Consider the following 16,162-nt stretch of genomic DNA (forward strand, 5'->3'; position numbering starts at 1 on the left):
GTCCCCTTTGGAAGCTGGAGAGGTGGGGCACTGGTTGGGGAAGAACCTGAAAGGAGGCCTCAGAGGCAGGGGCTCCGTGGTGGCGGTCGCCTTCCGCAGGCTGAGCGATGCTATGGTGCTCTACTATGCCAGATGGGAAGGTGGAGAGACGCACTGGGCCCGGCGAAGGCGAGGCTTGGAATGGGGGCGGGGCTGAGAGGAGGGTGCGCGGGGGCTAGGGTGAGCCCTTAGGGTAGGGTGGCTGTTCGGGAAGTTGGGCTGTAGTCTTCCACAGCCTGAGTGACACCACCATACATAACTACCTGAATTAGGTCTTCAAGCTGGAGATGCGCTTGGGGCCGGGCTGGAAGGTGGGGGTGGTTCCCCCCTAGCTGGATTGGGGAGGGGACCACGGAGATGGCGCGGAGGTGGTCCTCGACAACTTGCCTAACAAGTGCTACGGACGCCTGGGTGGGGTGGGGAGGGGAGTCCTCTGGGACAGGGCTCCCGGAAGGGGGTTCCTCTGGCGAGCACTTGGCCACACCTACAGACCTCCTCGCCTCTCCTTTTCTAGGGCGAGGCCCTGGAGCAGGCCATCATCAGCCAGGCCCCGCAGGTGGAGAAGCTCATTGCTACGACGGCCCACGAGCGGATGCCCTGGTACCACAGCAGCCTGACGCGTGAGGAGGCCGAGCGCAAACTTTACTCTGGGGCGCAGACCGACGGCAAGTTCCTGTATGTGGGGCCCGGGATTTGGGGGCGGTGAGGATCGGGGCTCGTTGGCAGGGATCCTGGGGACTGGGGCAGACGTGAGTGTGCAGGTGGGCCGTGAGGGTGTCCCTGTGCTCACATGTGCAAGTCGGTTGTGTGTTTCTGATGTGCAAAGGGACTTGCACATGGGGAAGTAGAGGCAGTGACTAGGAAAGCCTCCAGAGTTGGTCCCTTGGCCTGGCTTGGAATCCCGCTCCCACCACCTGCTGGATGTGGCCCTTGGGCAAGTAGCGGACCGTGTTTGCCTGCCTCAGTTTCCCCTCCTTCAATCAACAAATATTTACTGAATACCTACTGTGTACCAGGCACTGAGGACATGGCAGTGAGCCAAACAGACACAGTGCCTGTCCTCATGGGGCAGGTGGACAAGAAAAGGAATCAATAAAATAGAGACCCTGTCAGATGGTGGTAAGTGCCATGTGTGCAGGTGGGGAGGCAGTTGCAATTTTAGATTAGGTGGTCAGAAGAGGCCTTCCTGAGAAGGTGACTTCTGAGGAAGTGAAAGAAGCTGAGGAGTGAGCTGTGCAGCTTTCAGGGGGAAGGGTGTTCCTGGAAAATGCAATGGCAAGTGCAAAGATCAGGAGGCAGGAGTCTATTTGGCGTGTTCCAGAAACATTGGGGAGGCCATGTGCCTGGAGCTGAGTAAGTGAGGGAGAGAATGAGAGGAGGTGAGGGCAGGGCGGGGACTTTAGCTTTTCCCCCAAGTGAGGTGGGATCCCCGGGAGAATGTTGAAGCAGCCCCCTCTAAGTGTCCTGTGGTTGACAGCAGTACCTCCCCTCAGGATCCTCTATGAGGATTACATGAATTAATACGTGTGAAGCGAGAGTACGGTAACTGACATAGGAAAAATGTGGTAAATGTTAGCTTTTATATGTGGGTGAACGTGCGTGTCTCAGCCACAGCTGAGGCCATGTGGCTATTTGTGAGTTTGTTAATGTGAAAAAAATCTCTGAAAATCTCCTTTTAAAACTCTGCTGAGTGTTTGACAGCCCTGCTGGGGCTGTTGCTCTCTGGTTTGGACACGGGATTTTTTCTATAACAGATGGTATCCAGGTGCAGCTGAGGTCACTCAGGCCTCAAGACACAGATAAATTGGTGCTGCCTCTTTCCCATGACCTCAGGAAGCCCAGTGTTTTCCCCCAAGAAATCCGTGGGGACAATTCCTGGGCCTTCCTTCTCGTGAGTGCTTCTTGGCCTGAGCCCGTGCCCAGCAGATCCCTTGGGTCATCTGCCTCCCCCAGGGCTGTTTCCTCTCCTGAGGTCAACCCACTTGGAGGAAATGACCACATCCCTTGATTTTCCTCACCCCTGTGAAGTTTCTGTAGATTGCCTGCAGGCCTTTCGCAAGATGCAGCTCCCTCTCCAAGATTCTGTTGTGGGCTGATAAAATAACTCTTTTTACCCTACCATACAGATTCAGATTTAGGCTGTAAATCGGAGTGGAGTTTCCAAGGCTTCTGAGGGAGCTCTTAGATACATGTTGCAGATAATACTTAGTTGCCACGCAACTTCTGAACAGGACAGGGCTGTTTTCTCTAAGAGGAAACCTTTGCATTTGTATCAGTTAGCTTTTGCTACATAACAAAGAGCCCTAAGATTTATTGGCTCAAAATGACAGTTTATTACTCTTCATGATTCTGTGAGCTAACTAAGCAGTTCTGGTTTGGGTCATCTAGGCTGGGCCTGAATAGGCTGGGATGGTCACACTCACACGACTGGCCATTGGCTCAGTGTCACCTGGGTGATGGGGATGAGCTGGCCCAGTGCAGCCATCATCCAGCAAGCTAGCTGAAGCTTGTTCGTGTGGTGGTGGTGCAGGGTTCCCAAGATCAGTCAGAGAGGAGAGGGCAAGTTCAAGCCTTTGTTTTTGTAATATCACTGATGTCGTAATGGACAAAGCAAGTCATACAACCAAAACCAAAGTCACTGTAGGGAAGGGACTCCCTAAGGGAGAGGAATGCAGGGAGCCATTTTTGCAAACGGTTGGTTGTAGGACTGGACGAAGGAAGTTGTCGTGAAGGTATGGGCATTGTGAACATGGGTGTTGGGGGCTGTCTCTCTTCCCTTTTGGACTGTCAGCCTGAGGGCAGGGCCTGCCCTGCTGCATCTGGAGGGCTCCATCTTGCAGTACACGGTGATGGCTGGTCCAGGTGTTACCCACCTTCCTCCAGATGTTGCATCACCCCACCCCAGGTGTGACCCTCGCCAAGATGTTACTAATGTTTGCTCACACGTCTCACATACTCATATCCCCCTCGTCCATGACATGCTACCCCAGGTGCCTGAGAGTCCAGGGGCTCTCCCCAGGCTGGACACGCGAAGAAGGCTCTAAGCCCTTCCTATTGATGTAGCCGATTCTTTCCTCCCGTCTCTGCTTTTTCTTTCATAAAATGTAAATTCATCTGTCTTTGATTTTATAATCTGAGTTTCTTCTCTGGTTTCCCCCTACATCTCCAATGTAGCTTTTCATCCCGGCCGTCTCTGCCTCTCTTCTGTCTCAGTTTTCCTTTCTTCTTCTCTCTTTCCCTCCCCACCCCCATCTCTCTTCCTCATCTTGCACTCACACACACACATACAGGTCATGACTCTACCACTCCACTCCGATGGCTTAAAAATTTCCCCCAGATCCCCTAAAGCCTCCTGAGAGTGGCAGAGGATTCTAGGGGGTGGGAGAGTGAGAGGAGGGTTGAGCAGGTGGGATTTGGGCCCCTGTTCCGGCTTGAATGATGACAGCCGCTCAGCTTTGATCTGTTTGCTATCTTAGGCTTCCACACACAATGTTGTGTGGCAGAGGTTTCACTGCCCAAAGGAAAAGTTCAAACAGTTTTTGTGTAACACAGCAGAGCTCATGACAGGCTTAGAGTTAACCAGCCTGCTGAGATTAGAGGCGTCTCAGGAGAGCCAGGGCCAACAGCTTTAAGCAGCTGTCTGCGCATTGCCTATCAAACTGGCGTGCAGTCTCCCAGGCAAATAGGACCAGCGTTGGCGGTGGGAGGGTGTGGCTAGGAAGGAGAGATGCCCAGCATCTGGGCACAGCATAGAGTGTGTGGCTGGCAGTGAGGTCCACAGCTGGCACAGTGGTATGAGGACAATGACTCATTCTGGGTAAATGTCAAGAGACCAGAAGCAGCTACAAAGAGCCAGGCTCCTGGAAAATTAGGCAAGGCACGCTTTGGACAGAAACTGTGAGAGCTTCTTCTTGTGGTTCCTGTAGTCTATAACTGCTTTCTCAGGGTTCGGGGTGTGAGAGAAAGACATGTGCTACTCAGGCCTAGAGTGAAGACCAGGACCACGCTTACCATTGAGCACAGTTCATGGTTGCCGAAGAATGGATTGAATTGTACCCAAGGCTGTGCACTGGCAATGCTGGCTTGTTTCTGTGTTATTGGCAGCAATTTTATGGAACTGGCTGATTTGACTTGAAACTTGTCCTGGAAAGGGCCTTTAAGAGAGTACATTGTCAAGTGTTTCTTTTTTTGAGACAGAGTCTTGCTCTGTCACCCAGGCTGGAGTGCAGTGGTGCAATCTTGGCTCACTGCAACCTCTGCCTCCCGGGTTCAGTGATTCTCCGGCCTCAGCCTCCCTGAGTAGCTGGGACTACAGGCATGCACCACCACGCTTGGCTAATTTTTGTATTTTCAGTAGAGACAGGGTTTTGCCATGTTGGCCAGGCTGGTCTCGAACTCCTGACCTCAGGTGATCCACCTGCCTTGGCCTCCCAAAGTGTTGGGATCACAGGTGTGAGCCACCGCGCCTGGCCTGTCAAGTGTTTCTTATCCTCTCCTGGACTGCAGACCTCTTTGGAATCCTACTGACTGCCCCTTTCACAATCCCCCAAAACATATTCACCTCAAAGACTTTGCAGACAGTTATACGAGATCATGGTTGGTCCTGAACCTCGTCCTTGGAACCCTTTTCAGGTCAAGAAGTTATGATTTAGACCAGTTACCTCATTTTATACATAAGGAAACTGAGGCACAGCGAGGATAAGCAGTTTATTCAGGGTTTCACAGATAATCTGTGACAGAGCTGGGTGTTAGTCCTACGTAGCAATTAACTGTAGAGTCAGAAATGCATTTGAATCCTGGCTCCCCCTCTTATCTCTTACCAACTCTGCAATTTAGGCAAGATAAATAATCTTGTGCCTCAGTTTCCTCATCTGCAAAATGGAGATAACAATAGTACCTACTTTGTGGGGAGTGCTGTGATTATAGGACAAATATGTGAGGAATTTAGAACCAATATCTTAATAAATAAATTGTAGCTCTTTTTTTTTTTTTCGTTTACAATCGTGAACCAGAGACAGATGTAGTTCTTATAGGTTCTATATATTATTTTAAGAGCAGAGATACAAGTTGATTTTTTAGCCTGTACTTCTGGCTTAAGTGCAAGTTCCAACTGCAAGAACAAAGAACTGCCACTACCTAGCATTTTTTTTTTTTTTGTAAATCAAGTAGAACTTATGGTACTGAAATATGTGTGGTGATAACACCAATGTGTTAGCCTGTGTGGTTATTATCTGGGAATTTGCAGCTGCTCTTTATGAACTCACATGTTTCTTTCCAAAGAGTGTAGTGGTTAGCTTTTGCTGTGTAACAATGTGCTGTATTCATACCCTGAAATGTAGTGGCTTAAAACAATGGTCATTTACAACCAAGTGTGATGGCTCACCCCTGTAATCCCAGCACTTTGGGAAGCTGAGGCGGGCGGATCATCTAATATCAGGAGTTTGAGACTGGCCTGGCCAACATGGTGAAACCCTGTCTCTACTAAAAATACAAAAATTAGCTGGGCATGATGGTGGGTGCCTGTAATCCCAGCTACTTGGGAGGCTGAGGCAAGAGAATCACTTGAACTCAGGAGGTGGAGGTTGCAGTGAGCCAAGATCGCACATTTGTACTGCAGCCTGGGCAACAAGAGCAAAACTCTGTCTCAAACAAACAAACAAACACCGGTCATTTATTCACTCTTGTTTTGCTTGGCAATTTGGCTGGTTGCTTGGTAATTTGGGCTGAGTTCAGCTGGGTGCCTCTTCTGCTGGGTTTTTGAGCTTACTCATGTGGCCACAGCCAGCTGGAAGATTTGCTGGAGCTGGATGGTCTCTGGGATGGCCTCACTCACATGAATGGCTATTGGCCACTCATGTAGGGTGCCTTGGTTCTCCTCCATGGGCCTTCTCTAGCAGGCTAGCTTGGACTCATTCCCGTGGTGTTTGGAGAGCTGCCAGGAAAAGCAAGAGAGGGCAGGCCAACCTCAATGATCAACCATTTTTCAAGCCTCTGCTTGTGTCATGTTTGCTAACTTCCTGTTAGCAAGGCACATGGTCAAGCCCTGATTCAGAAGACAGAGGAGGAGACCCCACCTATTGATGGGAAGAGCTCCCTAATATTGTGGCTGTTTTCCCCCAGTATTCCACATGGAAGTTTAAATAAACAAATAAGGAGGAAATTATTAGTTCCAGAAGAAAGAATGAAAGAGACAGACAGAGGGCCGGACTTGATGGCTCACGCCTGTAATCTCAGCACTTTGGGAGGCCGAGGCAGGCGGATCACGAGGTCAGGAGATTGAGCCCATCCTGGCTAACACAGTGAAACCCCATCTCTACTAAAAATACAAAAAATTAGCTGGGCGTGGTGGCGTGCACCTGCAGTCCCAGCTACTTGGGAGGCTGAGGCAGGAGAATGGTATGGACCCAGGAGGCAGAGCTTGCAGTGAGCCGAGATCACGCCACTGCACTCCAGCCCGGGCTGCAGAGTGAGACTCTGTCTCAAAAAAAAAAAAAAAAAAAAAAAGAGACAGAGGAGGGGAGATGGGAGGGGAGGTTTGCTGTTTACTGGTGAGTGGCTTGGCATCGAGTCTCCGTTGTCAGTTTAAAACTTCAGGTTGTGACCCTTAGGAGGTGTTTTCACTTCTCACAGTCCCTGGAGACCATCACCTCCAGGCCAGCCTGCCAGCTGCCTCTGACTTCCACAGCTCTGAGACCCCCAGGGCCAATAGCCCTCCCTCCTCACTGGAAAGCTGCACTTAATAGGAGCTTGTGCCAGTGACTCAAAAGAGAAATGTTTTGTGGGAGATGTTGACTGGTGTCACTGTGGGGTTTCACGTGATGCTGTTGCAGCTGTTGTTCCAGCCTGTTGTCTCTGTGGGACGTTTGTTTCCCAATTTGTGGTGGGGTTCTCTTCCTTGCCCTTTTGTGTGCCCTCATTGCCCCCTGCCCTGATTTCCCATCTCTCCACATTATCTCCAGATTGTTGTGGGCTAGCCTGGGAACTGCCCTACCCTTCACTGCACTGTACTTCGGGGAACGTGCTGTCCAGGAATGGAGAGGATGGTCACAGCTGCACCTCTCTCCCTCACTCAGGGGACATTTCCTAAGGAAGGGCCTTATTGCAAGGTGGGCCCATGGCTGCGTTGCTCACTGCCATATCCCTGCGCTCAGAACAGTGCCTGGCCTGTCAGTAAAGACTTATCCAGTGAATGAACATCCGCAGGCAGGGCCAGGCCTGGTCTGAGAATTTGCACCTTGGAGGATGCAGCTCGCAGGCCATCCCAAGGGCTCTTCTGTAGTGCAGTGCAATCCCTGAGATCAGGAGTTGGCTGCTTCCGGCCTCCACAGCTTCCACGGGGCCAGCTGCCCTCCCTCCTCACTGGGAAGCTACATTTGACCCTGCAATAGAGGCTTGTGCCAGTGACCCCAGACAAAACTGTTGTGTGGGGGATGCTGACTGGTGTCACTGTGGGGCTTCATGCGAGGGTGCCAGTGTCTGACACTAAGTTGGTCTGTGTTGAGGGGGGACGCGTGTACTGAGGGCTGGAGGGGATAGGGGGACAGTTTCTCACCCCACAAATGCACCACCTTTGAGGGTCTCAATTCCCTTCATAGACATGGAAGATTTATATATTTATTTTGACAAAATTCCAGCAGAAGGCAATCGAGGGTCTCATTCTAGGAAAGGTCCATCTATTATGGAACTGGTCAGTCTTGTGATGAGAAAGTGACTTGTTTTGATTTGCACAGGGGTGCCCTGTGAGCTTGTCATGGAGCTGCGCCTACCTGTGTGGGTCTGTGTGGAAAAGGCTTTCTCTCCCCAGGAGAATGGTGCTGGGTCTACCTGTTGAAGGCTCTGTGTCTGTTGTAGAAGGCCAAGTGCCCCCCATGGTTGGCTGACTGTGTGGCCGAGTGTACCCCCAATGAGTGCCTGTGGATGACTATCTCCCTGTGGATGGCAAGTGTCTGGCCATGGATGGCCAGCTGTTCAGCCATGGGGGACCAGGTGTTCCCCAGTGGATGGGTGTCCCCCTCCTCCGTGGCTGGGTGTCCCCCTCCTCCGTGGCTGGGTGTCCACCGTGGGGGGGTCAGGTATTCCCCGTGAATGGCCATCTGTTGGCTCTTGGAGAACAGTGCATTTTCCTGGGAACACAGCCATGGCCCCTCCACCGCCCTCTGCCACTTGGCCCATCATCAGCAGATCTGGAGGTGATGGGGGCCTGGCCTGGCTTCCCCAGTCCCTGCAGCTTCTCTGCAAGGCTCCGGGGTGTGGAGCCCATAGGGTGTGTGTGTGGGGGGAACCGGGGCCCAGTAGGAGGCCTCCAGGTGGCTCTAGGGGTTACATCCCCTCCCTTCCCCTGCTAGGCTGAGGCCACGGAAGGAGCAGGGCACATACGCCCTGTCCCTCATCTATGGGAAGACGGTGTACCACTACCTCATCAGCCAAGACAAGGCGGGCAAGTACTGCATTCCCGAGGGCACCAAGTTTGACACACTCTGGCAGGTAGGCCGCCCTTGCAACTTGTTCTGGGAGATGCCGTGCTCGGATGGGGTGCCGGGCTCTGGGGAGGAGAGGAGCCTCTCTGCTAGCTGCTTGCTCCCTGCAGCTGGTGGAGTATCTGAAGCTGAAGGCGGACGGGCTCATCTACTGCCTGAAGGAGGCCTGCCCCAACAGCAGCGCCAGCAACGCCTCAGGTGACTGCAGCAGGCGGGCGGGCGGCAGGCGGCAGGGGGGCGCTGCAGGAGACCTGGCCCCCAGCCCTCACTGTCCCTTCTGCTCCCCCAGGGGCTGCTGCTCCCACACTCCCAGCCCACCCATCCACATTGACTCATGTGAGTTGGGGGCACCTGGAGTATGGCCTTGGGGATGGAGCTGGGGGGTGGCTGTGGGGGAGGCTGGGATGGAGGCTGGGGTGCCTGTTCAGCGGAAGAAGCTCTCTCTCCACTGTCTCTGGGAGTCCTCAGTGGATATGGGTCTCATGAGAGGGGCTGGACATCCCCAGCTCAGGCCTTGCTGACACTGTGGCCTTTAGCCTCAGAGACGGATCGACACCCTCAACTCAGATGGATACAGCCCTGAGCCAGGTGAGCGGGCAGAGGTGGGGATGCAGGTTGGGGCTCATGCCGAGCTGAAAGCAGGGTCCCTGTTGGGGCTGTGGGGTTTCACGGGAGACGCCGTGGGCCGGGCCAGGCTGTAGCAGTTGGCTTGGTTAACACCTGTGCACACATGTGCCCACACTCATCACACCTGCCTGTGCGCATGTGTGTCCCAGTGTGTACTGACGTGCAGGGAGCACACTTGGCCTTGCCTGAGGCTCCCCAGACACACATTTGTTGAGCGCCTACTATGTGTCAGTCACGTTCTGAGGTCACTGTGTGTATGAGCCACTGAACCCTCCTGACATGCCTTATGAAGTGGCTATAGTGATTAACCTCACTTTACAGATGAGAGAGGGAGGGCTCTGTCTACGGGGATGTGAGGCAGTGGTGGAGGCGGGATGTGAACCAAGGATGGGCCCCAGAGCTCACATTCCTAAAATGGTCTGGTGCGGGTGCTCCTGTTTCTTTCTCATGGGTGGGCCCAGACCTGAACATGTGTGTGCACAGAGAAGACACATAGTTACATGTGCACCCAGAGGCTCACTTTTGGAGGCCTTGTAAATGTGGCTGTGTGCTGCATACGCAGACAGGGACAGGCCCGGCCATAGGCGTACACGTACAAATGCACACACATGCACACCCCAGCTGGCAGAGTAATGGTGCCATGTGGATACCAATACACACGCCCCTAGAGTCCACCCTCATGTGGCTTCACGGGGCACCCACAGCTGTGGCCAGGAGTGTATGCCAGTACGTGCGTGTGGATGTGCAGGAACACGCATGGGCACCCACCTGCCTGTGCATGCTCCAGGGACGGCACCCTTGTCTGGGGCAGGTGCTTGTGGGGGCTGAGGCCGCCTTGCTCCCCACGCCCCTGCCTCTGACCTGGGAGTGTACGGCTGTGTGTGCCCAGCACGCGTAACGTCCCCAGACAAACCGCGGCCGATGCCCATGGACACGAGCGTGTATGAGAGCCCCTACAGCGACCCAGAGGAGCTCAAGGACAAGAAGCTCTTCCTGAAACGCGATAACCTCCTCATAGCCGACATTGAACTTGGCTGCGGCAACTTTGGCTCAGTGCGCCAGGGCGTGTACCGCATGCGCAAGTATGGCCGCCCCTGCCGTGGTGGGAGCACCGCCGCCTGGGGCAGAGGGGAGTGGCTTCACCAGGCTGTGGGGTGGGAGCCAGGACGCCTGTCCCACAGCAGTTTGCTTGGGAAACAGACTCTGGGGCAGGACATTGCACGCTGGAGGATTCCCTGAGAGAGCTCGGGACACCTGACGGGGGTGGGATGGGGCCTGGGCAGGGGGAGGCGGTGGAGCTGCAATTCCCAACCCAGGGGAGCTGCAGTGGGGTCCCCGATCCCTGAGTCCACTGGCCCCTGACAGGCTGCCCCTGGGGAGGGTGTCACTTTGGATTCTTTTTGGCGATGGGCTGTTCCCGGTGAGCGATCCGGCTGTGAGCCGTCCTCAGCAGACGCTCCTGGCTGCATTGACATTGAGCGCCTTGGTCCCAACCTGGGTGGCAACCGCAGTTGTGTACCGCACAACTCAAGGAAGAAGAGAGATGGATGGGTGGGGGTGTGGGGCCGAGCAGGGCTGGTGCCCCTCGCCCACGTGCCTCCCGTGGCCGGGTTGGGCAGGAAGCAGATAGACGTGGCCATCAAGGTGCTGAAGCAGGGCACGGAGAAGGCGGACACGGAGGAGATGATGCGCGAGGCGCAGATCATGCACCAGCTGGACAACCCCTACATCGTGCGGCTCATTGGCGTCTGCCAGGCCGAGGCCCTCATGCTGGTCATGGAGATGGCTGGCGGCGGGCCGCTGCACAAGTTCCTGGTCGGCAAGAAGTGAGCACCGGGTGGGCCCGGCCATCGGGTGGGTGGGGCCGGGGCCCATCCTGGGCATGGTGGACACGCACCCGCATGCATGCGTGTGTGGGAAGCCGGGGCACTTTCACACCATCGTGGACACACTTGCACCCTGCACACCCACACCCATACCCACGCCTGCAAAGCAGAGCTAACCCTCAGTCCGCCATTGCACCACGGCGGTAATAGCAGCGTCTACCTCCAGAGCCCTTGCGAGGATCGAATGAGTCGGCACCTATAAAGGGCACTGCTAGGGCTGGGTGCAGTGGCTCACGCCTGTAATCCCAGCACTTTGGGAGGCCGAGGCGGGTGGATCATGAGGTCAAGAGATGGAGACCATCCTGGCCAACATGGTGAAACCCCGTCCTTACTAAAAATACAAAAGATTAGCTGGGCGTGGTGGTGGGCGCCTCCCAGCTACTCAGGAGGCTGAGGCAGGAGAATCGCTTGAACCCGGGAGGCGGAGCTTGCAGTGAGTCGAGATTGTGCCACTGCACTCCAGCCTGGGGACAGAGCGAAACTCCATCTCAAAAAAATAAATAAATAAAAATAAATAAAGGGCACTGCTAGTAAGAGCTTTGTACACATCAGCTGCTCCCCAAACTCCCTGGGCCAAATTCATGGCCCCTGGGAAAGTGCCCATTGCCAGTTATCTGGAACCTGCCCTTTGTGTATATACTGCATGGTTTTCTATTTTTAAGATTTTTTTTTTTTTTTTTTTTTTTTTTTAAGAAACAAAAATGAAGATGTGACAGAGATCACTTGTGGCCTGTAAAGGCTAAAATCCTTACTATCTGGCCCTTTACTGAAAAGTTTTGCAGTTTCATTTGTGATTCCTCATCCCCAAACTCTTACCCTCACAGAAACAAGTTCTGTGCTCCCCAAGGCACGTTTTTGCTCATCTGTGCCCTCTGGCTGGTGCACACACCTTCCCAGTGCGCCCCTGGCTCCCACATTCAGTCATTTGACAGGTGTTTATTGGACAGTTTCTCAGTGACAGGAACTGTTAGTAGCACTTGGGATTCATTAGCAAATAAACAAGGCAGAGATCCATGCTCTGTATTCTGATTGGAGGAGAGAGACAATAAGTAACAATACTGATGAAATCTAGAGCATGTGGGAAGATAGTGCGGTGGACACAAGCCTGCCGCAGCTCCAGGGGGTTGGGAGCGTTGGGGTTTGAGGTGCAGTGAGCAGGGAGGTTTGAACAAACTGAGGGAGGCCGCCATGCCCAGACGTGGGGAAGGGCATTCCAGGCAAAGGGCACCGCCTGTGCAGAAGCCCTGAGGTGGTCCCGTGCCTCGTGTGGTGCGGGCAGGGAGGGGATGAGCAGACCGTGCCAGGCCTTGCGGGCTGCCAGGTTGGCAGCCTACCCTGAGTTGGGTGGGAGCTAGGGGGTGCTGTGAGCAGAGGAGGGGGAGGACCTGACTCAGGGGCAGAGAGGACAAGATAGTAGGAGACAGTAAGGAGGGAGTGAGGGCCTGGGCGGAGCTGACTATTCCTGCCTGGGGGTCCAGGTGAGTGATGCTGCGGCTGCTTCCCAGTGACAGAGGCAGAGATGAGGAGTGTGGTGGATTCTGGAGAGATTCTGACGCCAGAACTGCCAGGGTTTGCTGATGGATCGGGTGTGACAGAAAGAGGAGCTGCTGGAGAGGACAGTGGAGGAGCCATATGTGTGTGCACATGGGGACGGGGACAATCAGGCCACGTTATCTTTGAGATGCCTGTAAGACCTCAGCACGTCCAGGGTGCAGGCAGAGGTCTAGACTTGGGAGTCGTAGTGTGTGGGTGATCCCTAAAGCCTTGAGACTGGATGAAGGCAGGAGTTTTGCCTGTTTTGTTCACCGCTGTGTCCCCAGCCTCATGCCTGGCACACAGCAAGTGCTCAATAAGCGTTTTTGAACACATGGTCACCTGGCTCATGCCCAGCTGGGTCAGAGAAGCATGCTTTGCCCCTGGAAACTTGGCTGGTCTTCTCCCAGCTGACCCCGCCTTCCCCGCCACCCCAGGGAGGAGATCCCCGTGAGCAATGTGGCCGAGCTGCTGCACCAGGTGTCCATGGGGATGAAGTACCTGGAGGAGAAGAACTTTGTGCACCGTGACCTGGCGGCCCGCAATGTCCTGCTGGTTAACCGGCACTACGCCAAGATCAGCGACTTTGGCCTCTCCAAAGCACTGGGTGCCGACGACAGCTACTACACTGTAAGCCTCTGCCCCTGTGATGCCCGGCTGGATGGGCTGGGTGGGTAGAGGGTCCCTGAGCCCTGACCCGGCAGCATCTCCCCCTCCCCAGGCCCGCTCAGCAGGGAAGTGGCCGCTCAAGTGGTACGCACCCGAGTGCATCAACTTCCGCAAGTTCTCCAGCCGCAGCGATGTCTGGAGCTACGGGGTCACCATGTGGGAGGCCTTGTCCTACGGCCAGAAGCCCTACAAGGCAGGCGCGGGCAGAGGCGGGTGGGCGGTGTGGTGGGGAGGGGGAGGAGGAGGAGGACCCTGGTCACTCACAGGTGTCTCGGCCCCGGCTTGAGCAGAAGATGAAAGGGCCGGAGGTCATGGCCTTCATCGAGCAGGGCAAGCGGATGGAGTGCCCACCAGAGTGTCCGCCCGAACTGTACGCACTCATGAGCGACTGCTGGATCTACAAGTGAGTGCCAGTGGGGAGGGGACCCGGCTGGGCTGACCCCTGGAAAGTCCTGGTGCCCGATGAGTTGATGTCAATATAACTCTACCCAATGTCATCCCACCCAAAGCCCTTCACCCAGTTCATGGCCTTTGCAGCCGCCCCCTACCCCCACACCCAGCTCTCCGACACACCAGGGTTTGCTGTCCTGCTCCAGTGTGCCACAGTCCTGCCACCCCCCCTGTGGGCCTGTGCCTCAGCATCTAAAACCTCAGCCATCACTCAACACATGGACCCTGCAACACGCCAACAGGTCCATACTCTGCTACTGGACCTATGACATTGACACTCAGGGCATGAGATGATTCTCCAGTACCCAACACTCCAGTCCCCACCAGCCAGCACGCAGCACCCAACTACCAGACAGGCGAGCACTGAGGTACCAAATACTCATCTATTCCAGCCCCCACCTCTGCCTGGTTGAAGCCCAACCTTCAAACATCTCAACTCCTAACACCATCAGTATCCCAACTTCCCATCAGACAACAGGCAACACACCCCCAGACAAGCAGACGCCCTAGACTGCCCATGCAACGTGTGGACACTCTAATGTGTGACCCCGCACCGGCCAGCACTTAGCACGCTGACACCCCAACACCCAAGCAGCCCAACAGATAGACACCCTCTCTGGCCGGCCTACCCTCCTGCGACATGTGTTAATTCTACCTCCATTAGGAAACACCCAGGGCACCACGCCCCAGTACCCAAAGAGGCTAGCACCTAGCACCCCAACACAGTCCATGGATACCCCATGCACAGTACCATTAATACTGCCGCTCCCCGCTGGCCAGACCCACTGCCGTGCTCCAGGCTTCTGCTGATCACCAGCCTTGCACTCCTTCTTGTCTAAAGCCCTCGCCCAGCACACTGATACCCTGGCCCCGGGTGCATGCGCAGAGCATCAGCTTTCTGTATCCTAGGTCCCCATGGTCAATAGCTGCCACTCTGACACCAAGTCCACTCAGTCCCCTGAGTCCTCACTGGTCAACGCTCGGTAGAGGGTCATCCCAGTACCCTGTGTGTGGGCAGCTCTGCCTCTTAGGCTGTGCGGCATTGCCCGACGCTCTCACACCCCAGAGTCCTCTCCACCACCCAATGTCCCGCCACCCCAACAGCCCTGCTGACTTTCTGAGCCCCGAAAGTCTACCTCAGCCAAGCACAGTGCATGCCCACCCACTGGTGAAGCTGGGTCCTGGGGGCATGGTCAGCAGCCTGGATGTACCCCACGCCCCGCAGGTGGGAGGATCGCCCCGACTTCCTGACTGTGGAGGAGCGCATGCGAGCCTGTTACTACAGCCTGGCCAGCAAAGCGGAAGGGCCCCCGGGCAGCGCACAGAAGGCCGAGGCTGCCTGTGCCTGAGCTCCCACTGCCCAGGGCCTGCAGCCCTCCACACCGGCTCTTTCCCGCCCTCAGCCCCACCCCAGGCCCTGCAGTCTGGCTGAGCCCTGCTTACTTGTCTCCACACACAGCTGGGCTGTGGTAGGGGGTGTCTCAGGCCACGCCGGCCTTGCATTGCCTGCCTGGCCCCCTGTCCTCTCTGGCTGGGGAGCAGGGAGGTCCGGGAGTGTGGGGCTGTGCAGCCTGTCCTGGGCTGGTGGCTCCTGGAGGGCCCTGAGCTGAGGGCGTTGCTTACACGGATGCCTTCCTCTGGGCCCTTACATTGGAGCCTGGGTGTCCTCAGGTGGTCAGGCATAGATCACCAGAATAAACTCAGCTTCCCTCTTGTCTGAGCGCCCTCATCTTTTCCGGGGTGAGGGTAGGTGTCAGGGGAGGGGTGGGTTATGAAAAGTGCATGGAGGTGACTGTTCTTGTGTGGACTGAGCCTGGAAGTGACCCCTGGGAAGATGGGGCTGGGTCCCACTCTCCACCCTAGGGGCACCTTCATGTGAGTGAGGGGCTGGGGTGGAGTGGGGAACCTGAGGCCAGGTGGTGTGGGTCCAAGGGCTGCGTGCCTGGCTGAGCCCAGCTCCCCTGTGTGGAGATGAGTGTGCTCCATGCCAGGTGCGCGTTAGGATCACCTGGAGCGATTTTAACAAACGCTAACCCCCCCTCCCCCATCCAGCTGGGGTCTTCACCACCCCAGGGGTGCCTTGCAAATCATGAGATACAATGTTTTTCATTGGTAGATGCACATATTAGTTCCCGTATGAACCGTATTACTGAATTCGAAAAATACCAAAATGCAAACATTGTTTTTAAATTAATTGTTTTAAAAACTAATGAATGAATTAAGACAAATTACATCAGTTAATTTACTGGTTTCTTAAATCATGTGGTTTGCAGATAGTTCAGTTTTATTAAAATTCACTTGGGAGTCGCTGAACGACTTACATTATTATGTAAAATATGATATCAGACAGTAAATAAATTGTGGCTTTCATTTCCTTTTTGGTCATCATTATGTTTCATGTCATCATTATTGCTGAAAGTAATCTTATTTTATAAGAAGGAGGCATTAAAAAATAGGTGTCAAGTAGTGTGATGCCTCCAG

The 16,162-nt window shown here is 54.8% G+C and overlaps 1 protein-coding gene across 1 annotated transcript in view; it reads left to right on the forward strand.

Annotated features, from left to right (window-relative positions):
• LOC100451782 (tyrosine-protein kinase ZAP-70) overlaps positions 1-15,398 on the forward strand; it is a 28,172-nt gene extending 12,774 nt beyond the window's left edge. Inside the window, exons 4-14 of the mRNA XM_024242378.2 lie at positions 554-714; positions 8,385-8,523; positions 8,627-8,714; positions 8,806-8,852; positions 9,053-9,104; positions 10,033-10,225; positions 10,763-10,969; positions 13,000-13,192; positions 13,284-13,424; positions 13,522-13,634; positions 14,907-15,398. Of these exons, the coding sequence (XP_024098146.1) occupies positions 554-714; positions 8,385-8,523; positions 8,627-8,714; positions 8,806-8,852; positions 9,053-9,104; positions 10,033-10,225; positions 10,763-10,969; positions 13,000-13,192; positions 13,284-13,424; positions 13,522-13,634; positions 14,907-15,030 (1,458 nt within the window). The 3' untranslated portion in view covers positions 15,031-15,398. The remainder of the gene's footprint in view (positions 1-553; positions 715-8,384; positions 8,524-8,626; positions 8,715-8,805; positions 8,853-9,052; positions 9,105-10,032; positions 10,226-10,762; positions 10,970-12,999; positions 13,193-13,283; positions 13,425-13,521; positions 13,635-14,906) is intronic.
• Positions 15,399-16,162: the final 764 nt, after the last annotated feature.

This window comes from Pongo abelii, chromosome 12 (genome assembly GCF_028885655.2).
Source record: "Pongo abelii isolate AG06213 chromosome 12, NHGRI_mPonAbe1-v2.0_pri, whole genome shotgun sequence".
NCBI lineage: Eukaryota > Metazoa > Chordata > Mammalia > Primates > Hominidae > Pongo > Pongo abelii.